The sequence below is a fragment of the Stegostoma tigrinum genome, chromosome 2, assembly GCF_030684315.1.
Source record: "Stegostoma tigrinum isolate sSteTig4 chromosome 2, sSteTig4.hap1, whole genome shotgun sequence".
In the NCBI taxonomy this organism is placed as follows: Eukaryota; Metazoa; Chordata; class Chondrichthyes; order Orectolobiformes; family Stegostomatidae; genus Stegostoma; species Stegostoma tigrinum.
Window position 1 is genome coordinate 14,037,106 of NC_081355.1, and position 26,604 is coordinate 14,063,709.

Genomic DNA, 26,604 nt, shown 5'->3' on the forward strand with positions numbered 1-26,604 from the left:
AATTCGAGGCTGTGGGTGGGGTGGGAACAGCGGGATAAAACACCACCCCATAGGCGGGTGCCCAGACATTACAAGGAAGCAGTGGCTGCTGAAAGATATCGGCGCATCAGGTAAGGGTCTTTCTATCTCACCCTGATCACTCAGTAACCCCCACATCACCCTGTCAGCGCTGCGTTCATTTCATATCCGAAATCTTGAAAATGCACAAGCAAACCCGAGGACTGTCAAATGTTGCGTGCGTACTTCCTACAAATATTTTATGCGGGAATGTCTGAAAAACATGCCCGCTGTAGAGTGAAGCCAAGTAAAAGTCACGACTTTTTTTTTAAAAAAGCAATGGGAGACGAGTGAAGATATTACGGGTCTGTATTTTTTAATATGTCGGATTACTGAAGGAGTTCAGGAAAAGATCGTTGTGATTGTTTTTCTGGAAACAGACTAGTGAGTTGAAAACAAGTCAGTGTGTTATCGTGAATACAGGGAAACTTTAAACCAGATAAAAGCAAGCCGGAATTAAAACAGAAGTTGCTGGGAAAAGCCCCACAGCACCTGTGGTTGGGTTGGTGGGTGGTGGGAAACGAGTTGACGTTTCGGGTCCGGTGACCCTTCCTCAGAACGCAAGCAGGAACTCTGTCAGCACTAAAGCGCTTTTTGTAGGAACGAAGAAACCTACTCGCTGCTGTGGGGAAGATGTTGTTAAACTTCAGAGTTCAGAAAAGATTCACGAGAATGCTGTCAGGGTTGGAGGGTTTGAGAGAGGCTGAAAAGGCCGGTAGTTTTTTCTCTGTAGTGTATGTGGCCGGGGAGTGACCTTTTATTGAGATTTTTAAACTAAGGAGGGGCATGGACAGGCTGAATAGGCAAGGTCTTTTTCCCAGGATTGGGGAGCCCGAAACTACAGGGCACAGGCTTAATGTGAGAGGCGGGGGGGGGAGATGTAAAAGGGATCGGAAAGGCCAGTATTTTCATGCAGAGTTGGGTGTGTGTTTGGAATGAGCTGGCAGAGGTGGTGGACGCTGGTACAATTACAACATTTAGAAGGTATCTGGATATGGGTATATGAACAGGAGGGATTTAGAGGGATATGGGCCAAATGCTGGAAGTGGGACTGGATTAATTTAGGATATCTGCTCGGCATAGACAAGTTGGACCAAAGGGTCTGTTTCTCTGCTGTACAATCTTATAATTCTGTAGACAACAGAAGTAGGAATAGGCCATTCAGCCCTTTGAACCTGTGGTACCATTCAATATGATCATGGTTGATCAAGCAACTCAGTACGCTATTTGTGCTTTTGTCTTACACCGCTTGAACCCTTTGCCCCTTAAAATGTTGCTTAACTCCTTGGAAACTTTGAATATTTTAGTCTCACCCACTTTCTACAGAATTCTACAGGGTCACCACTTTCTGGCCGAAACAACAATTTCTCCTCATCTCAGTCCGAAATGGCCTGTCCATATTCTTCAACTGTGACCCTGGTTCTAGATTCCCTGGTCTTCAGGAACTTTATTCCTGCATCAACCCTGTTATACATTTATAGGTTTGTATGAATTCCCCCACTCCCAATCTTATGGGTTTGAAATGTGACAAAGCATACTGTGGCTAAGGAAAAGCTTTTGAAGTGTGGTAATGCAGGAAACATGGAAGCTAACTTGGTCACAGGAAGACCCTATGTACAGCAATGTGATAAATAGTCATTACCCTGACAATTCTAAGAGATGTCATCACTGTAGTGTACTAAAAATAGAGATTCGTACTTGCATCTGAAGAAAGTTATCAATATTAATGACATGTAGGTGCTTTGGAGTGTGTCGTGAGTAGAGGAAATACAAAGCTAAATAAATGCAGTTTCTTTTTAACCATGTGAATGCCAATGGGATCTTTAATTGATAGATAAAGAACTTCCATTTATATAGCATCTTTCACAATCTAAGGCTGATACGAAGTGGTTGGCAGCCAATGATGCGCTTTAAATTGTAGTCACTGTTATATTGTCAAATATACAGAAGCCAGTTTGTGCACAGAATCAGAAATGAAGCAAATGACTAGATAATCTGTTTGTGATGTTAGTGAGGAATAAATATTGACCAGATAGTCGTAGAGCACAGAAACGGATGCTTCCGTCCAAACGGTTCATGCCGAACATAATCGCAAACTAAACTAGTCCCATCTGCCTGCTCCTGGCCTATATCCCTCCAAATCTTTTACTATTCACATACGTATCCAAATGTCTTCTAAATGTTGTAACTCTACCTGCATCCACAATTTCTCCAGGAAATTCATTCCACACGTGAACCACCCTGTTTAAAACAAAAGTTGCGCCTCATGCCTTTTTTAAAATCTCTCTCCCCTCGCCCTGAAAACGTGCCCTATTCTTGAAATGCCTCATCCCAGTGAAAAGACAACTACCATTAACTCTATTTATACTTCTCATTATTTTATAAACTTCTATCAGATTCCCTTTCAATCTCCTACACTCCAGTGGGAAAAAAAATCCCACCCTATTCAGCCTTTCTTTGTAACTCAAACCTTCTACACCTGGCAACATCCTGGTAAATCTCTTCTGAACCCTCTCCAGCTTGATAATATCCTTCCTATAACTGGGTGACCAGAACTGGATGTGGTATTCCAGAAGTGGCCTCACCAATGTCCTGTACAACGTCAACATGACTTCCCAACTCCAGTACTCTAAAGGACTGAGCAACGAAGGCAAGCATACTAAATGCCTTTTTAATCACCCTGTCTGTACATGACACAAACTTAAAAGAATTACGTATCTGTCATCCAAGGTCCCTCTGCTCTACAACACTACCTAAAGCATTACCATTAATTGTATAAGCCAGTAAGAAATACCTACTCTAAATCAAATGGTCAGAATAAGGACTAGTGATAATATAGAGGAAATGAAACTAAATAATACAATAACAAAAATAAGAAAATGTATAACATGATGACACCCACACGAGAAGACAGATGCAGCTGCTGGCTAATGTCTCATCCACTTCAGGAAGTAAGATTTTCATTCATTCAAATTTTTTGTTAATTTTAAACGGCAGATAAGCAAAGATGACACTTGCAATTTCCCACAGGGCATACAGTGAGTTTGACGTGGATAAGTCAACTCATGAAGTGCAGCAACAGTGGCTGAACGCAATAGCATGAGCTTTATGCAGTAACTGGACAGTGAGAGAAGTATAACCTCTGAAAGATACATGTAGAAGCAAACTGGGCTGGCTACATTCTGTTCTGTGTCCAGCGAGTGGGAAGATCTTGAGGAAACATACGGGAGAGAATGAAATAAAGTAAAACTCATACACTTTAATGCAAATAACACAAATGCAACTTGTTTTTTTTTTTGAAAAGCTCAATAAATAAATCAGAAGGAATCCATATATTGTCCTGTAGTGATAAGTAATGTGCAGAGTAGGTGGATTAGCCGTGGTAAATGCAAGGTTACAGGGATAGAATATTTTGAGAGAGTTGTTGTACATTGGGGAGGCTACAGTCTGTCAGAAGGTGGTCAGTATTCAAACGAGGGGATAAACTAGACAGGAAATTAAAACTCTGCTCACGCTGCAGAGGTATATTTGAGGATCTGTCCACAAGGTAATGAAAAATACACAGTATAAAAGGAATGATCACGTTTTATCATGATTACCTGCTTAGTGGAAGCAACGTCTCAAATGCAGATCAAAATGCAATATGGTTTCGTCCATGTGGACACTAAAACACTTTGAAAAAAATTCCGTGTGAACTTTTGAGTTGAATTTGGGGTAAATTGTCAAAATAAATTCTAATCAAATTGAAGGTAGGAAGCAACAGATGCAACATAGTTCAAAGCATAAATTTTCTTGATAATGTTAATCTTGCTTTGTGCATCTCCTGTGCAGCTATAACCTTATATACCTTGCTCTGTCGAAGTACCCTAGGATCTGTATGCCCTTGTTTGCTAGGATCTGCACGTACTGCTTGCAAAAAAAAAACTATTCAGTCTGCTTAGGTACATGTGACTACAATAAATCAAATCGGATATTTATAGAACATGGAGAAATCACACCTGAAGGACTGTGTGCTGCTCTAGTCTCCATGTTTCAAAGGACCTGGAAGCCCTTGACTTTTATATTTTCGAGACTTACAGAAGTGGTACCACAGCATAAGGTGCAACTATTGGGTATGTCTATTGGCCAGAAATGAGGCTAGAGAGGTTACAGAAGAAAGTTAGTTCAGCTTTTGAACGTGTTTGGGATGTTTCCATTTGTAGAGGAGTTCAAAACCAAGGTGCTCTGAATGAGAAATAATAATTCAGGCAGAAGTTCTTTACTCCGAGTGATGAGAATATGAAACGTGTAGCAGCGTGGAGTGATCATGAAAAAGAGCACAGATGTATTTACATGGAAGCTAGACAAGGAAGTGAAGAAAGAGAAATCTGTTGATTGCGGGGGGGAGGAGGAAGAGGTGGGAAGGTGGAGTAAGATGGGAGGAAGCTTTGTGGGCCAAATACTGTTTCAGTGCTATACAGTCCTCCACAAAAATAACGAACATGGGTGTCTTATGAATGCTATGGAAATAGCTATAAGTCGGATAACAAAGGAACTAGAAAGCGAGTGATCAATAGTAAGTATGAATTTCCAGGCAAAGTGGTGCATGTGAAAACTCAGGATGCATGTAAGATTTCAAAACTGTAATGGGAAACTGAGACATTTATGGATGAATGAATAAATAAGGGTTGAATGATTTTCTTTATCTGGTTATTTGTCAATGTATCTTGTCATAATGTAATATTTGCTAAAGGAAAAATATTTGAAGGTAGTGATGGAAAGTCTCAAACTATCAGTGGATGATCAGGTGTTTGCATCCCATTTTGTGGTTTCTTTTCAATGAAATCAATGTCAATAGTTGATACAAGCTTTATGAACAGAATGACGTGTAGCAACATGGGATTACAGAGCCTAAAAAGCAATGTGTGCTTCTGCCTGTATTTGTTCTACACCCTTAACTTCAAGATAATACATTACTGAGCTCACCAGACAAAAGCAGAACTGGAGCATTTTCAAAGGCGTCCTTTACTGTTCAGACTAGGCAAGGGGTGAAACATGAATAACAGCGGTTGACCATTGACTTAGGTGTTGATAATGATGGACAATGGAACAAAAGGGTCTAGGACCGAAACGTCAGCTTTTGTGCTCCTAAGATGCTGCTTGGCCTGCTGTGTTCATGCAGCCCCACATTTTGTTATCTTGGATTCTCCAGCATCTGCAGTTCCCATTATCTATAATAAAGAGGAGTCATCTTGTGTGATACTGCATTTTCAGTAACTTGTTTTATAACCACAGATTAATAAATGACTCAAAGAAGTTAACATGATTTGCGTAATGTTGAAAGATAAGACATGACATGATTGTTCAGCCCCTCACCTATTATACTAATCGATCACTTTTTTGTTCCAATGCCTTTATTAATTTTTGGAATTTTGAGTAATCTTTCCGCTTTGTCTTATGGAGTCAATGGATCTGGTTAGAATGATCCATGTTTGTGTGGTCTGTGGTAGAAGAGAAGAAAGTTCACATTTGTGCATTTTACCATCCACAATTTACTGACTAATGCCAGGTTAGGATTCATAATTGCTATAGATAAATCTGTCAGAACATTGTTTGTCTTGGAAGATGTTTTCTGTTTTAAAGTACAGTACTAGAAAAAGAATGGGTGAGGTCTGTATCTCTTTTGTGATACTAACATGGTGTTTACTGCCTTTAACATTTAATTTTTGACCACATGTAATGCGTTATTTACCATGGCTATCTCCAAGAATCTGCATTTGCGCCTCACCTTTTCTTTTTATTTCCCAATTATTGCCAAATATTAATGTGACACATCTACTTCACTTAAAGTGAAGCAATATACTTTGTACTTTGCAGTCAGCCAATGTTGACTTTAAAAGCTGTTGTTGCAATATGAATGCAATGGAGACAGACATTTTTGCATCAAGTATTCATCGACTAACCCAGGTGACTTCAGCAATTTCATCTGAGACAAATAAACAGTAAAAGCCTGTGTCCAGTTTTATAGTACAGTTGTAAACATTTCACTGCAAACACCCAGCTTACGATTTCTTTAGCCTGGTATTTGATTACCCTTCTCGAGAACCTTGTTATACTCAGCATTTGTGTTTTGTATTTATTTTCTTTGCAGTGTAACACACCATGGAGGAGCTGAGCAAAGCAAATTGCCTTTTCACTCTTGACCTATTCAGGACGCTGATCGTAAGCAATCAAGATGGCAACATATTTTTTTCTCCATTCAGCATCTCTGTTGCAATGGCTATGGTTTACATTGGGGCAAAAAATAACACCGCATCTCAAATGGCAAAAGTATGTATGAAATGACTTTTTGTGCTTTTGCTAAATCAGTGGGTTAAAGCAGAAAGCTCTAGGCTGAGCCTCCCAGAGCAAGAGGATCCTAATCAATGCTTGGTTGATGCTGTTACCCAATCTCGGGGAATCATCGTTGTTATGGATGGGAGCATCAACTGGATTTCCTGCTTCTAATCACTACTCAATGATCTCTCCTGCTCTGAATGGATGGATGTTGGCTGAGAGCAGAATTGTTTCTTACCTGACTTGCCCTGTGGTTGAGTACGTGACTGTTAATTGCTCTCTAGTCTTGGACCTGTAGAATGGCTTCTTAATGAGTTACAGGAGAGAGACCAGAAAGTGCTGAATAACATCCCAGCACAGAATAAATATCTGCAGGAAAGGGGCAAAGGAAACCAGCAGGAACGAAAATGACTGAGAGACCATGCAACCATGAGCTAGAGGAGCAAAAGTAGGCCATTCAGTCCATTTAATGAAAGCATAGCTGATGTGATCTCTATGTTCCTTCCTCACCCCCATAATGCAAGATTCTCTTACTGCTTTAAAAATCCCTCTCCCTCAGCCTTGAATATTCTTAACAATGCAACCTCTGCAGTAAATAATGCTATAGATTCACTGCCCCTTGAGAGAAGAAATTCCTCCTCATTCTTGTTTGAACTGATCTTAAAAATAGGTGATGGCAACTTGTAGCCCCTGTCACAATTCACCGTGAGATGTTTCTTTTCTGCATTTATTCTGATAACAGACTCTTCATTTTGATCAAGTTCAAGACGTCCACTCTGGATTCCAGAAAATGCAATCGGAGATTAATCGAGCTGATTTTTCATGTCTGTTGAAAGTGGCCAATCGACTATATGGAGAGAAGAGCTACAACTTCCTAGAAGTAAGTTGTGAGTTGGTCACCTGTTTCCATATTCTTTCAGTTCCCTGTAACTAGCTTGGAAGACTCCATTGCAGTTGTGCTGCACCTAGATTCTCGCAACAAGCCTTTCAAAGACAGAGTTACAGCTATCTAGCAAGTGACATTTGCACGATACAAGTGCCAAGTAATTCCCATCTCCAACATGAGAGATCTAACTATCGCCATTTGGCATTCAATGGCATTAAGTTATGATCCCAGCTGATAGTAATCCTGAACAAGTTGGATCCCAAAATGAAATCTCGCTTGATAGGCAGTAAGTTTATTGTTTTTGCTTTTGTGTTCAATGACTGGGTCAGGGGCTTGGAATTCTGAGGCAAGTAACTCACCTGCAGTCTTCCTAATGCTTGTCCACTCTCTGCAAGGCATTAATCAAGAGTGTAATGGAATTGCCTTGACTTGCCTGGATGAATGTTTCTTTGGCAGCACCTTCCAAACTCCATGACTTGCAGCATTTAGCAGGGCAAGGACAGGTGCATGGGAACACCACCACCTGTAAGTTAACCTCCGAGTCACACAACATCCTGATTGAAAACTATTTCAACATTCCTTCACTGTCGCTTGATCAGAATTCTGCAACTGCCTTTTCCAGACATCACTGCCACCTTCTCAAGGGCAGTTGAGAATGGATAATAAATGCTGGTCTAGCCAGCAACACCTACATCTCAGGATCAAACATGTTTAAAATTTGCTCTAATGTTGCCGTGCAGACGATACACCAGTTTCTTGCAAGTCCAGTGGTCAGCTGTTTCATCGTTATTAAACCTGATCTTTGAAATCTTCCAAAATGAATGCCTTTTCCATTACCTATTGTGCAGGAATTCTTTACGTCCTCCATGAAATTCTTTGGAGAAAAGATGTCTGCAGTTGATTTCCGAAATGCTGCAAATGAAATAAGGCAGGAGATTAATAAGTGGGTGGAGTTACAGACCGCAGGTAAGTTTTTCCCGCCTCATTCGATTATTTACAATCTGAGGGTAAAGCAAGAATTGATATTCTTTAAAACACAAAAGTAAAAATCTTTTAGATGTTGTGAACTTAAAGAAATCTCCTTGAGAACATGGAGTAGATGTTGTGAATTTGGTGACCACCCTCCCTTCTAGCTGTCGCAGTGTGAATACTTCTGTGTATTATACAGAATGGAACTGAATCTTGAAATCAGGATTTGTAGCAACAGTAAATTATATCTACCAGCAACTGAAATAGTTGGAGAAACTCAGCAAGTCTGGCAGCCCTTGTGGCTGATGGAATGAAGGGATATGGAGAGAAAGCGGGAGTGGGATACTGAAATTGCATGATTAGCCATGATCATATTGAACGGTGGTGCAGTTTTGAAGGGCAAAATAGGCTACTCCTGCACCTGTTTTCTATTTTTCTATCTGTGGAGAAACAGTGGAGTTGATGTTTTGGATCCAGTGACCTTACTTTAGCAGTTCAGAAGTAGGGTTACTGGACCTGAAAACACTGACACAGCCGAGGTTCTTCAGCAATTTCTGTTTTTGTTTGAGATTTCCAGTATCCGCAGCAGTTCGTTCTTTTTCTGTTAAATTAATGCTGTCCGATCTCAGCCAGATTACCTTGGTTTTGAAGTCCTAGTGGTAGCAGTTGGCTTGTTGGACTGGAGTATGACCCTTCTTCAGGATATATAATGAATGAAAGTGCAAGAAGTCCTGCATTCAAATCATGAACATGTTCTGACAATGATAATTAAATGCTTTTTAAATGGACTGGTGGGGTCAGTTGCATGAAGCAGACTTGATTTGGGAACCCCGAGGGACCAGTGACCATAATAATGATGTAACTCACCCTGCAGTTTGAGAGGGAGATGTTTGAACGAGATAGACTGCTATTACAATCAGCTAATGGTAACTACAAAGACATGAGGGAGGAACTTGTCAGAGTTGAGGACCCTAGCAGGAAATACACTACAGCAGTAATGGCATGAGTTTCTGTGTTGACAAGGGAAGTCAGGGACAGCATAAAAACAAAAGTATACAATGTGGTGAAGACTAGTGGGAAACCATGTATTGTGAAGCCGTTAAAAATGAGCAGAGAACAACTAAAGCAGTAAGTGGCAAAAAGATGTAATGAGGGTAAGCTCGGTAGTAACATCAAAGAAGACTGTAGATTTCCAGAAGGCCCTTGTCTAGGCGCTGCACAGGAGGCTGCTAAAATACGATAGAAGCCCATGGTTTTAGGGGCAACGTACTGGTATTAATACAGCACTGGCTGATTGGTAGGAGGCAGAGAGTGGGGAAAAACGAATTTTTTTTTAGAATGGCAGCTGGTAACTAGTGGACTTCAAAGGTCCCTGTTGGAATCACATCTAGTCACGTAATAATTAACTATGGACAATACAACTGAGGGTATTGTTGCTAAGTTTTCAGATGGCAAAGATATTTGAAGGGGCAGGTCATGTTCAGGAAGTGGGGAGGCTGCAGAAGGACTTTGGACAGGCTAGGAGAGTGGACAAAGAAGTGACAGATGGAATTCAATGCAGGAACCTGTGGGGATATGCGTGTCGGTCAGAAGAAGAGATGTCGACTGTTTTCTAAATGAGGAAAGGTTTTGCAAGTCTCGAGTACAAATGGGCTTCTGAGTCCTAAATCAGGATTCTTTTGAGGTTAACATGCAGATTCATTTGGCAGTTAAGAAGGGAAGTGCAATGTGTGCATTTCAAGAGGGCAAGAATATAAGAGTTTGGATGTACTTCACAGGTTGAAAATGACTCTGGTCAGACCATGTCTGCAATATTGTAAGCAGTTTTAGACCCTATAATCAAAGGAAGAATATGCTGGCATTGGAGTGAGTCCAGAGGAAGTTTATAAGAATGATCCCAGGGATGAAGGGCTTGTCACATCAGGGCTGTTTGAGGACTTTGGCTCTGTACTCGATGGAGTTTCGAAGGATGAGGGCGATGTCATTAAAACTTCTCACTACTGAGAAGCCTAGAAGCCTGGACATGGAGATGATGTTTCCACTAATAGGAGAGACTCTGAGATGAGGTGACAACCTCTGAGTGAAGGGACAACCCCTTTAAAACTGAGATGAGAACAAAACAGAGGGCTGTGCAGCTCAATTTATTGAGTGCATTTAAAACAGAGATAGCTAGTGCTTGCTTTAGTAAAGGGATCAAACACTACATGGAGAAGGCAGGAGAATGGGAAGAAGAAACAACTCAGCCATGATTGAGTGGCACAGTGAACTCAATGGGATGAACCTACTCCTATGTCTTATGATGTTCTGGCTGTTGGTGCAATATTAGTATCCCTACATCTGGGTTAGGAAGCCTGGATTCAAGCCCTACCTGTTTTAGAGTATGTCCTAGCACAGCTTAACAGGTTAGTTTTCTAAAAAATCAATTGAGTAATTGAATTGAACAATTAAACTTCGATTGTACAGGCTTTAGTTGACGTCTGGAGCTTTTCTGATTGGTACACAAAAATGCTCATGTATATCCTGTGCTACCGGAAAGTCAGTCTCCTGTGCGATGCACTCTTTATTACACGATGCTCGATGTAATTCAATTCTGCCCACATTCACCTGCTCAGCTGAAAACATATGCAGGAGGCACAGTCTTACAATGATGCTTTACTGAACTTCAGTGAAAAAGATCTGCAGAGATCAGAGTGTAAATTCTGTTCAATTTCAAACTACACCTGAAGCTGATTTATCGTGACTGCACCAGACCACAATAGCAGCTAATATCACAGTCCCACAACCTTTTGCTAGGTTGCAAAATTCCTGATAAGATGCCCATTTTAAATGGGCTCCATAATATTTAAGCATAACAAGACACCGTCATTGTATGATAATCTACATTGTGCTTTTCTTTTTCCAGTTTCTCCTCACTGATGACAGTTTATTTTCTTTACACCATCAGAATGATTCATATTACACATTCAAGACCTTCCATGACTGTATTGTCTTGAGAAATACAGTGCCTAAAGTCCACATGTATACATTGGCTTTGAGCCTTCCTTTTCATTACATTTGAAGGACATTATAAAACTTACGACGTGGTTCTTTGTTATTTCCGTAGGCTGTGAGCTTTGGTGTGAATCTCCTATTATTTGACTCCTGATTTTTACATTTTGCTGATAAAATGCACAGATCCTCAGTGTAACAAAAAAAAATTGGGCGCAAGCATGTTTTCTGGAAATTTTCGATCCTCTTTTTGCAGACTAGAGGAATCAGATTGTAGCTATAAGATGTGCAAATATTAGTCACAATAACCAAAAACACTGATGGCCATTTCGGTTCCACTCCAGTCATTAAATAGGAATGAGCACCATTCCCATATTAAATAAAGACACAGTACTGCAGATGGTGGAGATTCCAAATAAACGTTGAAAGCTCTGGGGAAATGTAGCAGGTATGATGACTTCCGTGCAGAGAAAGTCAAAGTGAACGTTCTGAAATGATTTTCTTTGGAATCTAAGAAAACACAGTGTCACAACCTAAAAGACTTAGCAGACTCAAAACATGGTCTCCGGCTGTATCTAAAGACACTGTCAGACCTACTGAGCTTCTTCAACACTGTTTTCGTACCATTCCTCCATTTGTAAGTCTGACTGCTGCCCTGGGTTAGCAAATTTTGCTTTTACTTTTGAGAAGTGTAATGAAGGTCTCTCCAAAATGACTGCAATATCTCAAACAGTGGGCATAAGTCCTCAATGTAAACTTTGCCATTAATTTGGCCGAATATGGGGAGTCTTTCTTTTACGTTTTCATTTTAATCTACCAAAGCTTTGGTATTCGGACAGAAGAACCTGTACTGGGAAGATTCATGTGGCACTTATTATGATAGAAAAGTGTCCAAATTTTGACATAACCAGGATAGCAATAATTTGAGCAACTGCATTGAGGAAATTAAGATTATGAATATTCAAGTGCCATTTTCAGAGTCATTCCTGAACATATGTGAGGGACCACACCTTTTTGGACCATAAACTGGAATGGAAATATGAATGCTGTGGAGCTGAGATACCAGGAGAGTTTTGCAATTTGAAAACATCGTGATGTCCACTTTTACCTGTGTAAGACAACGTCGCTTTGCAAAACAGTGAGGGGGGAGTGGGAGAGAAATACTTTGAGACAGAGTGACACCAGGAGTCAAGACTGCCTGACAGAGTTTGTTAGAGATCGGTAAGTGCAGGGCAGCCAGAGACCTCCACAGCCGAAATCTGAAATCACCCCTCTTCTCTCAGGGTGAATGAAAAGGCAGATAAATGAGGAAATTTTAAAAAGAAATAATCTTTCTAATACAGAGAAAAATCTAGGTCCAGCAGATTAACTATTAAAGTTAAGGAAACTCATTGCTTCGTAGACAACAGCATGCCATCATTACTAAACTTAAGAGGAACTATGAGAAACAATTTAACCCATCTTTGAGACCCAGACTTTTGCTTTTCAGAAATTTGTTTCTACCCATAATTTTTTTGTGTCAAAGTGTCTGTCTTTTGTTGGTCTTGATGATAAATGGTGTATATTTGGGGTTTTAAAAGGATATTGTTTCAATTGCATTTTGGTAGATTACTAATCTTTTTTCCTGCCATTTGTTAAAGTTTATTACAATAGAGAGAAATATTCATGTTACTGATGAAACCTGGTGTGAATTGCCTTTGTCCTGAATCATAGGCAGATTGATTGTCTTGGTGGTCTAAATGGATTTAATATAATTTGTGATACAGCAAGGTCCAATCATCTGTGCACTCTCCCAGTTTTGTCAATGACACCATATTTTTGGTACATTTCATTACTGGTCAGAGACTTAAAGATACAGTGCTTAGTCAGTACTTACTGGTTGCAAATATGCTTCATTTCTGCGATTTTTGTTTCTAACTCCTGGAGGACTAGAAGTAGATAGTGTTCTAAGAACCAAATGAATATGGATCAAAGGATAATAAAAGGTGAGGCTGGATGAACACAGCAGGCCCAGCAGCATCTCGGGAGCACAAAAGCTGATGTTTTGGGCCTAGATCCTTCATCAGAGAGGGGGATGGGGTGAGGGTTCTGGAATAAATAGGGAGAGAGGGGGAGGCGGACCGAAGATGGAGAGAAAAGAAGATAGGTGGAGAGAGTATAGCTGGGGAGATAGGGAGGGGATAGGTCTGTCCAGGGAAGATGGACAGGTCAAGGAGGTGGGGATGAGGTTAGTAGGTAGGAAATGGAGGTGCGGCTTGGGGTGGGAGGAAGGGATGGGTGAGAGGAAGAACAGGTTAGGGAGGCAGAGACAGGCTGGACTGGTTTTGGGATGCAGTGGGTGGAGGGGAGATTTTGAAACTGGTGAAGTCCACATTGATACCATTGGGCTGCAGGGCTCCCAAGCGGAATATGAGTTGCTGTTCCTGCAACCTTTGGGTGGCATCATTGTGGCACTGCAGGAGGCCCATGATGGACATGTCATCTAAAGAATGGGAGGGGGAGTGGAAATTGTTTGCAACTGGGAGGTGCAGTTGTTTATTGCGAACCAAGCAGAGGTGTTCTGCAAAGCGGTCCCCAAGCCTCCGCTTGGCTTCCCCAATGTAGAGGAAGCCACACCGGGTACAATGGATACAATATACCACATTGGCAGATGTGCAGGTGAACCTCTGTTTAATATGGAAAGTCATCTTGGGGCCTGGGATAGGGGTGAGGGAGGAGGTGTGGGGGTAAGTGTAGCATTTCCTGCCGTTCAGTGGAAGGTGCCGGGTGTGGTGGGTTTGGAGGGCAGAGTGGAGCGAATAAGGGAGTCACGGAGAGAGTGGTCTCTCTGGAAAGCAGACAAGGGTGGGGATGGAAAAATGTCTTGGGTGGTGGGGTCGGATTGTAGATGGCGGAAGTGTCGGAGGATGATGCGTTGTATCCGGAGGTTGGTGGGGTGGAGTGTGAGAACGAGGCGGATCCTCTTTGGGCGGTTGTGGCGGGGGCGGGGTGTGAGGGATGTGTTGCAGGAAATGCGGGAGATGTGGTCGATGGTGTTCTCGACCACTGTGGGGAGGGGAAGTTGCGGTCCTTGAAGAACTTGGACATCTGGGATGTGCAGGAGTGGAATGCCTCATCGTGGGAGCAGATGCAGCGGAGGTGGAGGAATTGGGAATAGGGGATGGAATTTTTTCAGGAGGATGGGTGGGAGGAGGTGTATTCTAGATAGCTGTGGGAGTTGGTCGGCTTGAAATGAACATCAGTTACAAGCTAGTTGCCTGAGATGGAGACTGAGGTGTCCAGGAAGGTGAGGGATGTGTTGGAGATGGCCCAGGTGAACTGAAGGTTGGGGTGGAAGGTGTTGGTGAAGTGGATGAACTGTTTAAGCTCCTCTGGGGAGCAAGAGGGGGCGCCGATACAGTCATCAATGTAACGGAGGAAGAGGTGGGGTTCGGGTCCTGTGTAGGTGCAGAAGAGGGACTCTTCCACGTAACCTACAAAGAGGCAGGCATAGCTGGGGCCCATGCGGGTGCCCATGGCCAACCCCTTTATCTGTAGGAAGTGGGAGGAATCGAAAGAGAAGTTGTTGAGGGTGAGGACGAGGACGGGTTTGGCTAGGTGGAGGGGGACTGGTCGGGCCTGCGGGACAGGAGGAAGCGAAGGGCCTTGAGGCCATCTGCATGCGGAATGCAGGTGTATAGGGACTGTGACACGTCCGTGACACCACCCATGCCCTCCACCTCCTCCAGAACTTCCAATTCCCTGGCCCCCAACACCTCATTTTCACCATGGACGTCCAGTCCCTAAACACCTGCATTCTGCATGCAGATGCCCTCAAGGCCCTCCACTTCTTCCTGTCCAGCAGTCCCGACCAGTCCCCCTCCACCGACACCCTCATCCGCCCAGCCGAACTCGTCCTCACCCTCAACAACTTCTCTTTCGATTCCTCCCACTTCCTACAGATAAAGGGGGTGGCCATGGGCACCCGCATGGGCCCCAGCTATGCCTGCCTCTTTGTAGGTTACGTGGAACAGTCCCTCTTCCACACCTACACAGGCCCCGAACCCCACCTCTTCCTCCGTTACATTGATGACTGTATCGGCGCCCCCTCTTGCTCCCCAGAGGAGCTTAAACAGTTCATCCACTTCACCAACACCTTCCACCCCAACCTTCAGTTCACCTGGGCCATCTCCAACACATCCCTCACGTTCCTGGACCTCTGTCTCCATCTCAGGCTTGTAACTGATGTCCATTTCAAGCCCACCGACTCCCACAGCTACCTAGAATACACCTCCTGCAGAAATTCCATCCCCTATTCCCAATTCCTCCGCCTCTGCCGCATCGGCTCCCACGATGAGGCATTCCACTCCTGCACATCCCAGATGTCCAAGTCCTTCAAGGACCGCGACATTCCCCCTACAGTGGTCGAGAACGCCCTTGACCGCGTCTCCCGCATTTCCCGCAACACGTCCCTCACACCCCGCCCCCGCCACAACCGCCCAAAGAGGATCTGCCTCGTTCTCACACTCCACCCCACCAACCTAGGGATACAACGCATCATCCTCCGACACTTCCGCCATCTACAATCCGACCCCACAACCCAAGACATTTTTCCATCCCCACCCTTGTCTGCTTTCCAGAGAGACCACTCTCTTCATGACTCCCTTGTTCACTCCACACTGCCCTCCAACCCCACCCCACCACACCTGGCACCTTCCCCTACAACCGCAGGAAATGCTACATTTGCCCCCACACCACCTTCCTCACCCCCATCCCAGGCCCCAAGATGACTTTCCATATTAAGCAGAGGTTCACCTGCACATCTGCCAATGTGGTATACTGTATCCACTGTACCCGGTGTGGCTTCCTCTACATTGGGGAAACCAAGCAGAGGCTTGGGGACCGCTTTGCAGAACATCTCTGCTCGGTTCGCAATAAACAACTGCACCTCCCAGTCGCGAACCATTTCCACTCCCCCTCCCAGTCTTTAGATGACATGTCCATCATGGGCCTCCTGCAGTGCCACAAGGATGCCACCCGAAGGTTTCAGGAACAGCAACTCATATTCTGCTTGGGAACCCTGCAGCCCAATGGTATCAATGTGGACTTCACCAGCTTCAAAATCTCCCCTTCCCCCACTGCACCACACAACCAGCCCAGCTCTTCCCCTCCACCCACTGCATCCCAAAACCAGTTCAGCCTGTCTCCGCCTCCCTAACCTGTTCTTCCTCTCACCCATCCCTTCCTCCCACCCCAAGCCGCACCTCCATCTCCTACCTACTAACCTCATCCCACCTCCTTGACGTGTCCGTCTTCCCTGGACTGACCTATCCCCTCCCCACCTATACTCTCCTCTCCACCTATCTTCTTTTCTCTCCATCTTTGGTCCGTCTCCCCCTCTTTATTCCAGAACGCTCACCCCATCCCCCTCTCTGATGAAGGGTCTAGGCCCAAAATGTCAGCTTTTGTGCTCCTGAGATGCTGCTGGGCCTGCTGTGTTCATCCAGCCTCACATTTTATTATCTTAGATTCTCCAGCATCTGCAGTTACCATTATCACTGGATCAAAAGATAAGACTGTCAGTCGGTAGTACCAATCCTCTCATTGGTATCTGACAATAGCTCAGATTGGTTCTATAAGTACTATAGGTTCTATAAGTTTTTGTACTAAATCATTATGTTAAGAACAATTAAATACATTATTTTTATTTAAATATGATATGAGCTACTTCCTAACCGTGTAATGGAGAATGGATTTTAATATGTTTACTAATGAAGTGGTACACTGTAATAGCAACGGAAGTGCTCGCTGTCAATTGGAAAATAAGTAACAGTGAATGAGGGGTGGAAGAGCGAAGGTATGTTGTGATTCAGGTTATCAGGAAATCATTAACAACATGTTTGCAAAACAATTGAAACTTTCATAAAACAAAACGAACTCCCAGATGTTGGAAATCTGAAATTAAAAAAGCATACAAGTTCATCACATCTGGCAACCTCAGTGTACTAAAAATCGAGTTAAGGTTTTGAGTCCAGTGACCCTTCTTCAAAATAACTGCCAGTGATTTCAGGGTCGTTGGACTCAACTTTTTAATTCTGTTTCTCTCTACACCGATGCTGCCAGACCTGCTGAATTCCTGCAGCAATTTGTTTTTGTTTGAACTAAACTTGCCAATTGCATTCTCAAATCTACTTCGATGGAATAGAATTCAAAGGTTGTCAAGTTAAATTAACCTTGTCAAGAATCCTGCTTAGACTGTAAAAACAGTACAGTTCACAACTCTCGTCTCTCTTTGTTCTGAAAAGGAAGTATACGAAAGACTTGCTGTACTCCCTCCATTCAGGTCATCCTTGTATCAGGAAAAGTTTATCAGGTTGAGCCTTGTCATGCCATGTAATTTTCTTTGACAGAGGGTGGCCAGAATGTGCAACTTTGGAATAGCTGTGACAAATAGTTTAGATGCTCTAAAAACAAATGAAAATAGATGAGTTAACAAGGGGAAAGAGAATAGAAAGATGTCCTGAAAGACTGAGCTAGGGTCAAAGGCACAAGGAAAAGACGTATGTCTGAATTATAGACTCTAACGTTGATAAGTTTGGACAAACTGTTTCTGTTCAAGGTAACAAAATCATTTAGCATATTGTTATTGAATGATATGGAAACTTTTTAGTGTTGACATTTATACAACAGACAGAGACACAATTCAAAACAATGTTCACCATTTACTTGTGAAGTCGGTGTCTTCTTTTCTGCATTTTTGGTTATGAAATGAAAAAACTTCTTTTAAAAACTAAAGATTGTTCAGGATTGCTGTATTTATTTCTGAAAGCAAGTAACTTAACACTGATTTGTAGGTACAGCTTGAACCTACAACCCTATAAACAACAATAGGGGTTTTGATATGAATTAGAATCCAAGGGCTGTATACAAATGGAGATTCAACAGACAATAAGTCACGGATTCACTGTGGATGAATGACCAGTTTTTGATGGTAAAGGCCTTCTGCTTGCCAAAACACACAATGTGATTGGCTCCCAGGTAGTTAAACAGCTTGGGGCTGTGAATGAGAAGGGGAGAAGACTTCAGATCTCCCGAGGTTTAGGAGGTTTCTGTTTGCCGCAGTTTTAAAAATAAATTTAAAAGCCTGAAGAAAGCCAGTTCATTTTTCAATCAATCGGCAGTCTAAGACTTTTGTAAGTGTGAACAAGTCATTCTATGCCTTCTGCAAATAAGTGAAAACATCCAGAGAAGGAAGATTGAGAAGCAGCATTCTGACCAATGTAGGAATCATCTCAGCAAACCTTGTGAACAGGAACCACTGAACTGCCTCCCCAGTCGTTTTTTTTTCACGCATGTTTCTTTTATCTATCAGTCTATATATGTACTGTACAGGGGCATTTAAGGAAATTAGAGTGTTAACTAATTGAGTTACATGCTGCCAGTTCACAAGTGTTTATTTGTCACAAAAGTCTACCTATCTGTATAATAATCATTCTTGTTTAGAACAGAAATCAAGTCCACGCTACCTATCAGCCTGGGTATGAAATTAAGATAAATAGCAGAATTCTTTTTAAAAGAAATCTTTTAATCTTTGTGATGACTGGGAATTGTGGGATTTGATTTCCAGTACTACCCCAGTGAGCCATGACATACTGTGCAGAAGGAGGCCATTCAAACAATTTGTTTAATAGATATTTTGCAGGGAAAAGACTCCTGTTTTCATAATCTTTCAGTGCTAATGTCTTTAAAACTTTAGCCAAAAGTTGGCTACTGTTTGGAAACTGTTAATTTAATACTTTGTGTTTCCTGAGTTCTTATAAATTAAAGAATAAATTTACAAATGATTTAAACTGTTCCTTTTGTTTTGCACTCTTCCAGTGTGCTGAATCTGAATTTTATTCCATTCAGATAAAATCAAAGACTTGCTGGCTGATGGCTCAGTTAACAGTGATACTAGACTCGTGTTGGTGAATGCTATCTACTTCAAAGGAAGCTGGGCTGAGACATTTGATGAACGAGACACAGTGGAAATGCCATTCAAGCTGAGTAAGGTATTCTGAACCAAGTAATTACACTGCACCAAGTTATTTGTTTCTTTCTGGAGACAGGGTAGTGAGCCAGAGTGTCCCAACTCAGACAGACAATGCACAGATGTTTAAAAATGGCAGGTTTCATTTCCAGTGCGGGAGGCTGGAAATTAAGGCAGGCCAGAAATACTGTTGAAAGAGGAATATAATCTTTCAGTGTCATGATCTGAAGTTATTTTAATTCCCAGACTTTTGATAAAGAATGAAACAAGGCTGTTTGGTCAATTTTAAACCAAATCTGTTTATTCAGCATGCATTGATTGACGGGCCTTCTGCTGTAACTTTAGGAGAAGCATAACCACCTGTTCTTTCTATTTTACAGGCTTCATGGTTGTAATAGCCTAAGGGCTTGGATTGTAGCTGAGCCCATTATGAAAGTTTTGGTTGAATTTAACATGACTCAATGACTTGTCTCAGCTAAGAGTTTTAGTTCACATTTTGACATTTTTAAGGGGCTGTTGTAGGATTAACCTACTTTGAGGGTACTGATTAGAGATTTGTTTGTTGTTTCATAATATATTAACCAATTGACTGGATTTAAAATATTTGGTAGTTCTTATTTGTGTGTATGAGTGAGAACCTGGGACCCTGGTGCTGTGAGGCAGCAGTGCTAACCACTTGCTGCTTCAAATAACATTCCCTTCTTCCCAGCAATATCCTCACCAAACACCAAAGCCAAGAAAAGATTTGCCTCTGTCTTTACACAAAAGATTCTTCGTCAGGCTGATATGGCTGTGGTCGATTTTAGTTCCTGTGAAATCCTGCGCAGTCATTTGATGCTTTCCTTCAGTTAATATCTCCCTGATTCACCTAAAAACAAACTGCAAGCTAACCTCATTATTACTTCTATGTCAGAATGAGCAGGAGCTCCCTAAACTCGGTTTCTGGCAGTACTACCAGAGCCCTTGCTGGACAGATCAACACTGATAGCATAGAATGGATGCACAAATAGATACATATTTATATGGTGTGAGTTTGCTCGCTGAGCTGGAAGGTTAGTTTTCAGACGTTTTGTCACCATTCTAGGTAACATCAGTGAGCCTCCGAAGAAAGCGGGACATAACACCAGCGCTTCGGAGGCTCACTGATGTTACCTAGAATGGTGACGAAACGTCTGAAAACTAACCTTCCAGCTCAGCGAGCAAACACATCCAGAACCTCAACCTGAGCTACAAATCTTCTCAAAACTCGCTAACATATTTATATGCACATTGGGCTACATGCATATTGACACACATTTATCTTGAGTTTCTACCCGTCCCTGGACCTAAAATGCTTTTAATGTACCAAACCAGCAAATCCAATCTCTTCATTTGAAGATACTTCAGAGATAGTAGGAACTACAGATGCTGGAGAATCTGAGATAACAAGGTGTAGAGCTGGATGAACACAGTAGGCTGAGCTGTTAGTTCTCTTCATTTGAAGGGTTGTTATTAAAATGGCTTGTACATGGGCAAGCCTCCGCACTTTCTGCTCCTTGCTCACAAGAACAAGTCTTAAAAATGATACTCATGTCCCTCCCTTATCAACACAAAATAAAGTGTAAATGGTTTAAGTTGGGTATTATTCAAAAATGTGTGTTACATATGTATGTATATGTTTGTCCCCATTTTAACAATCCCAGGACTTATTTTTAAATGGTTCTTATAAATGTTTATTGCAATGCAATACTTTTGAAAACATCAGTTGCAAAATAATGAAGTGGTTTGATTACTTTTCGTAGAAAGCAAGCAAGCCAGTGAAAATGATGTACCAAAAGAAAACGTTCTTTATCTCCCATATTCAAGAATTTAATCTCCACGTTCTTGAGCTGCCATATGCTGGTAACGACTTTAGCATGATCATCTTGTTGCCAGATGACATCATGGACGATTCGACAGGCCTGAAACAGGTAGTCCATCTTTTTATCATTTTAAAGTTAACGTGGAAACTCTGAGCAGGATCAGTCATTCAGTACTACCGTGGTTACTCCCCTATCTAAATGCCATATTCCTATTCCTTTCTCATAGCCCTTGATGCCTTTTAAAATCTGAAAAGAATGATCTCCTTCTTGAATCTGTTCAGCGTCTTGCCTTCTGCCGCAGAGAATTCCATCACTGTACTACCCTCTGAGTGAAGAAATTTTTCCTCCTGTTGGTCCTAGATGGTGTACCCCCCATCCTGGGACTGTGCATCCCTTGGCTTTAGACTCCCCAACCAAGGAAAGTATTGTCCCTGCATTTAGAAGTAAATTACTGCAGATGTTGGAATCTGATCTGAAAACAAAAAATACTGGCGATCACAGCAGGTCAGACAGCATCCACGAGAGTCATCTAGACTCAAAATGTCAGTTTGCTTTCTCCACGGACTCTGTCTGACCCGGTGATCTCCCTGCATTTGGTCTGGCCGGTTGTACATATCTTGTATGGAGTTAGTGCTTTCACGTTGAAATGTCAAATCCTCACTCTGTGCAGTTCAAAGATATCCTAACAATGAAGAATATTTATAGAGGAGCTGAATCATTTAACTGGTGTTTTTATAAAAAATCTGTTATGCACTTTGGGAGGAGCTGGTAAACTGTGTTCTCAGTTTAATGTCTACTATTTTACTGTCGCCACCTGCATAATAGTCTCGTGTATTTAGAATGAAAGCATTTCAGTTTTTGAGGTTAATCACAATGACTGTTCTAATCTTCACTGGGTTTATCATTGAGCACTTGCACCATACAGACCATGTGTTCTGTGAGCTAATTACATCAAGTTAGGTCACTAAGATTCCCATTGCTCTCTTTCCTGTCTATATTGCATTTCAAAATTCATAACATTAATGTGTAGTAGTGTCTTCTCTGGGACCGGGATGGGAACATCAGGCAGGGATTGTCCCTATAACTATTGTCTATCATACCCTTCTCCAATCCCATATCAGTGTTTCCAATCAGTCTTGACTTGTAGCCAGTGGGAAATGAGTGGAGCAGCTACTCCTACCACAGAGTTAACATCAACACTTCGAGAAAGGTGGGGAAAGCAACAAGGGAATCACAAAGCACTTGGCATGATTTTTGGAATATCTGACATTCAAAGCAAACCTGTTGTGGTCACCCATCTCCCAATGCTAATTACACTTTGTCAACAGCTGCTACTCTTATTTGCATCTTCTGTGTTTACATCTAGCCATCAACTTCCCTTTTCCAGCCTTTCAGCCTATCTGATTATCTTTCACAAATTTCATTACTCACTTTCCTGAATAGGTTTGCCACTGAGTAGCATTCATCTATAACGTCCATCTTAATGTTGTCTTCTTCTTTCAGCTGTCTCCCCTTTTCTGAATTCTACAAGTGCAAGAACAATGATGGTCAGAGATTCTCCAGACCATCCAGGCTGTCTGTCTTGCTTTGTGATAGCTTGTATATACTACTACACATTCTGCACCTGACACACTCTATTCCACCCAAAAATCAAGTTTCCTGTGGGAGAGGTAGAAGAGCAGATTAAAAACCTTCTGGGTGTGGTGGATCAGAGGAAGTTGAAACTAGTCCAGGAAATCATGGTACCCTGAAAGGACCTGATCAAAAGTATCCCAGAATTTTGTGGGAAGCTAGGGAAGTGATTGCTGACCCCTTGCTGAGATATTTGTATCGTCGATAGCCACAGGTGGGGTTCTGGAAAAGTGGAGGCTGGCTAATGTGGTGCCATTATTTAAGACAGGGTAAAGAAATACCATGGAACTAAATGCTGGTGAGCCTGATGCCACTGGGGTTAAGTTGTTGGAGGGGTTTCTGAGGGACAGGATTTATATACATTTGGAAAGGCAAGGACTGATTAGGGGGAGTTACAGCATTTGTGCATGGAAACTGTGTCTCAATAACTTGATTTGAATTTTTTTGAAGTGACAAAGATTTGAAGGCAGGGTGGTAGATGTTGCCTCTATAGACTTCATTAAGTTGTTCAACGAGGTTTCGCATGGTAGACTGTTAGCAAGGTTAGATCACATGGAATCCAGGTGGAGCTAGCCCATTGGATACAAAGTTGGCTTGAAGGTCGGAGACAGGATGGCAGTGGAGGTTTGTTTTTCAGACTATGGTTTTGTGACCAGTGGTGTGCCACAAGAATCTGCTGGGTCCACTGTCTTTTTGTCATTTATATCAACAATTTGGATCTGAATGAGGGGCACAGTTCGTGAGTTTGCAGATGACACTAAAATTGGTGGTGCCATGGACAGTGAAGAAGATTATCTTGAGTACAAGGGGACCTTGATCAGATGGGGCAATGGGCTGAGAAGTGGCAGATCGAGTTCAATTCAGATAAATGTGAGGGGTTGCATTTTGATAAGGCAAATCAAGGCAGGGCTTTTACAATTCGTTGTAAGGTCGAGGGAGTGTTGCCGAACAAAATGACGTAGGGGGTGCATCGTTCCTTGAAAGCAGAGTTCCAGGTAGACAAGGTAGTGAAGATGGCATTTCGCATCCTTGCCTTCATTGGTCAATGCATAGAGTATAGGTATTGGGATGTTAAGTTGCAGCTGTAAAGGACATTGGTCAGGCCACTTTTCGAATACTGTGTTCACTTTTTTGGTCTCCCTGGAAGAGTTCAGAAAATATTTGCTGGAATGTTGTTGGGATTGGAGGGTGTGAGGTGTAGAGAGATGCTGAATAGGTTGGGGCTTTTTTCCCTGGCGTGTCAGGGGTTGGGGAACAACTCTTCATAGAAGTTTATAAATTCGTGAGGAGCATGGATAGGGTAAATAGCCAAAGACCTTTTCCCTGCGTTGGGGAGTCCAATACTAAAGGGCACAGGTTTAAGATGAAAGGGGGAAAAATTTGAAAAGGACTGGAGGAGCACTTTTTACACAGAGGGTGGTGCATGTATGGAATAACCTGCTAGAGTCAATGGTGAAGGCTGGTACAAATAAAACATTTAAAAAGGCATCTGGATGGGTACATGAATAGAAATGGTTTACACGGATGTGTGCCAAATGCTGGCAAATAGAAGTAGATCAGTTTAGAATATCTGGTCAGCATGAATGAATTGGACCAAAGGCGCTCTCTCTTCATGCCGTATAACTCCATGTGGGGATATCAGTACGCCTTTAACACACATCCTCATGCTATTATCATTGCACGTCACCTAAGGTCTCTGAGGTTAAGGGGTCATATTTAATCTTACCTTGCATCACTTGAAACATGTCACTCTACTGGAAGCATACTTCTGTACAATGGCTCAGTGGTTAGCACTGCTGCTTCACAGCAACAAGGACTGGGTTCAACTCCAATGCTGGGTGACAGTCTTTGTGGAGTTTGCGCATTCACCCTATGTCTGCTTGGGTTTCTTTTGGGTACTCCGGTTTCCTCCCACAGTTCAAAGATGAGCAGGTTAGCTGGATTGGCTGTGCCAAATTGCCCATTGTATGCAAGAATGTGCAGGCTAGGTGGATTAGCCATGGGAATGCAGGGTTTGGGTGATATGCTCTTGGAGGGTTGGTATGGACACCACAGGACAAATGGCCTGTTTGCACATTGTAGGGAGTCTCTGATCTTTGCACCCTAGCAGTTAATATTAACCCAGAGATTTGCGTGCCTTAGGAATGTAATGTTTCTTCAAAACAGTTAGCTGTAAGAGATATCTGTTTGATTCTTTAATGCCATATTATTCATGCCCAGTTTCTTAGATTACAAGAGACAATTTAAACATTGCCACATCAGGTGAAGCAGACTCACAGCACCTGGTTATTTTTAACAAAACTTTTTTTTTGCTTTGTGACTAACTTGTATCTCTTCGCTTTGGTGTATCAGCTGGAACAGGAACTTACATTAGAAAAACTGCAAGAGTGGACACATCCAAACTGTATGAGAAAGCTGGATGTTCATGTTCATCTGCCCAAATTTAAACTGGAAGGTGACTATGAGCTGAAATCGCCCCTGTCCAGTTTAGGCATGGGGGATGTTTTCGACAGTTCAAAGGCCGATCTAACTGGAATGTCTGCAACCCGTGACTTGTATGTTTCCAAAGTTGTGCACAAGTCTTTTGTGGAGGTGAATGAGGAGGGAACTGAAGCAGCAGCAGCTACAGCAGTGATGACTCAATCCTGTATGGTGATGCATGAAGAGTCTTTCACTGCCGATCATCCCTTCCTCTTTTTCATCAGGCACAACAAAACAAACAGCATTCTGTTCTTTGGCAGATACTCTTCTCCCTGAACACCACCGAAGCAACATGACTCGGTAAAATCTGAAAGCGGAATGTGGAAATACATTGCTGTTAAAATCATTCTTTTATATTTAATGACAATGATATTAAATGAATGCATTTTACTTGGTGACTCTTCTGTCTAACAAAAAGACTTTTACAAATAGAAACTCAATTGAAATGAACACAAAATATAGGTTCAGTTTAGAGAGAGAGAGATAGTCAACATTTTCTGGATGATTAACCTTAAATTTCTTCTCCTAGAATCCTACCGAAGAACTTAGTGAGTGCTTTTCCTGTGGTCAATAAGTTCTATGTAACTGAATAGGTTAATGCTCCAGTTATTGATCATTCCAAAACAGTGATGGAAGGTCACAAAAGCAAAGAGATTTCTGGTTAGACAGTGTGTCTCTCTAAGAAATATATTTCCCATCCTTTCATGGACCTCAGCTAATTATGGATGGACAGACCAATACATTGGGATCAATTTCAATAATATAAATTCACATCTGAATTTAAAACAGAATCCGTTTCAATTTACCTTACTGACTGAAACTGACACTTCATTCAACAAACTACAGTCATTTTACAGACTGGATTTCCAGGGGGTTGCTCCTCATTAGTGGGAACTTGAGATTCTACATCTAAGTCCCTCTATCAGTTTCCCCATAACTGATGCTGTAACGTGCCAGGTGAAAATTTTCTGAAATTAGTTATACTTTTGTAGCTTTAATGAGTGCAAGGCAGAGTCCTAGTGAAGATCTGATACATTTAACACTTGGCATCGTCACAGCCTCCTGAGGAAGAGTAATTTACAACTCCTCCACACAGTGAACTTTGATTGCTGAGTATGACTGGATTGTCACTGAAGCTTTGTCTAGCGTATACAATCTGGTCTGACAGTTTCCACCTCCACACCCAGTGACAATGCTGTTGATTCTATTACTTTGTGGTTGACTGAACATTAAAATAAGTTATCAAATGGCACTTTGCTGTGGTACGATCATAATTGGATTAAGGCAAGCTTTGCACTAAATAATCATTTTGTCTCTCATTTATTTGAAATTTGCATGTAACATTATGCCTTTAATGGCTTCACTGAAATTTCTGCACCAAAATAAACTTGCTTGACTGAAAGAACGTGAGTTAAGCAACGACTGAT

The 26,604-nt window shown here is 42.0% G+C and overlaps 2 protein-coding genes across 5 annotated transcripts in view; one reads left to right on the forward strand and one right to left on the reverse strand.

Moving 5' to 3' along the window:
• On the forward strand, positions 1-25,567 carry LOC125460898 (leukocyte elastase inhibitor A-like). 3 transcript variants are annotated; one of them, XM_048549091.2, is made up of 7 exons: positions 1-110; positions 6,188-6,366; positions 7,115-7,252; positions 8,107-8,224; positions 19,103-19,245; positions 21,005-21,172; positions 25,049-25,567. In XM_048549091.2, exons 2-7 carry the CDS (start codon positions 6,199-6,201, stop codon positions 25,451-25,453), a joined length of 1,140 nt encoding a protein of 379 aa, XP_048405048.1. In that variant the 5' UTR covers positions 1-110; positions 6,188-6,198; the 3' UTR covers positions 25,454-25,567. The 3 variants fall into 3 exon arrangements, with proteins under 3 accessions (XP_048405048.1, XP_048405066.1, XP_048405058.1); XM_048549109.2 differs by having other exon boundaries at positions 3-110; positions 6,188-6,258; XM_048549101.2 differs by lacking the exon at positions 1-110 and adding an exon at positions 4,593-4,612.
• The window catches only part of wrnip1 (WRN helicase interacting protein 1), a 69,690-nt gene continuing 67,964 nt past the window's right edge, over positions 24,879-26,604 (reverse strand). For both annotated transcript variants that reach the window (XM_048549076.2, XM_048549068.2), the window contains one exon: positions 24,879-25,484. The gene's annotated coding sequence lies outside the window, so the exon portion shown is untranslated. The remainder of the gene's footprint in view (positions 25,485-26,604) is intronic.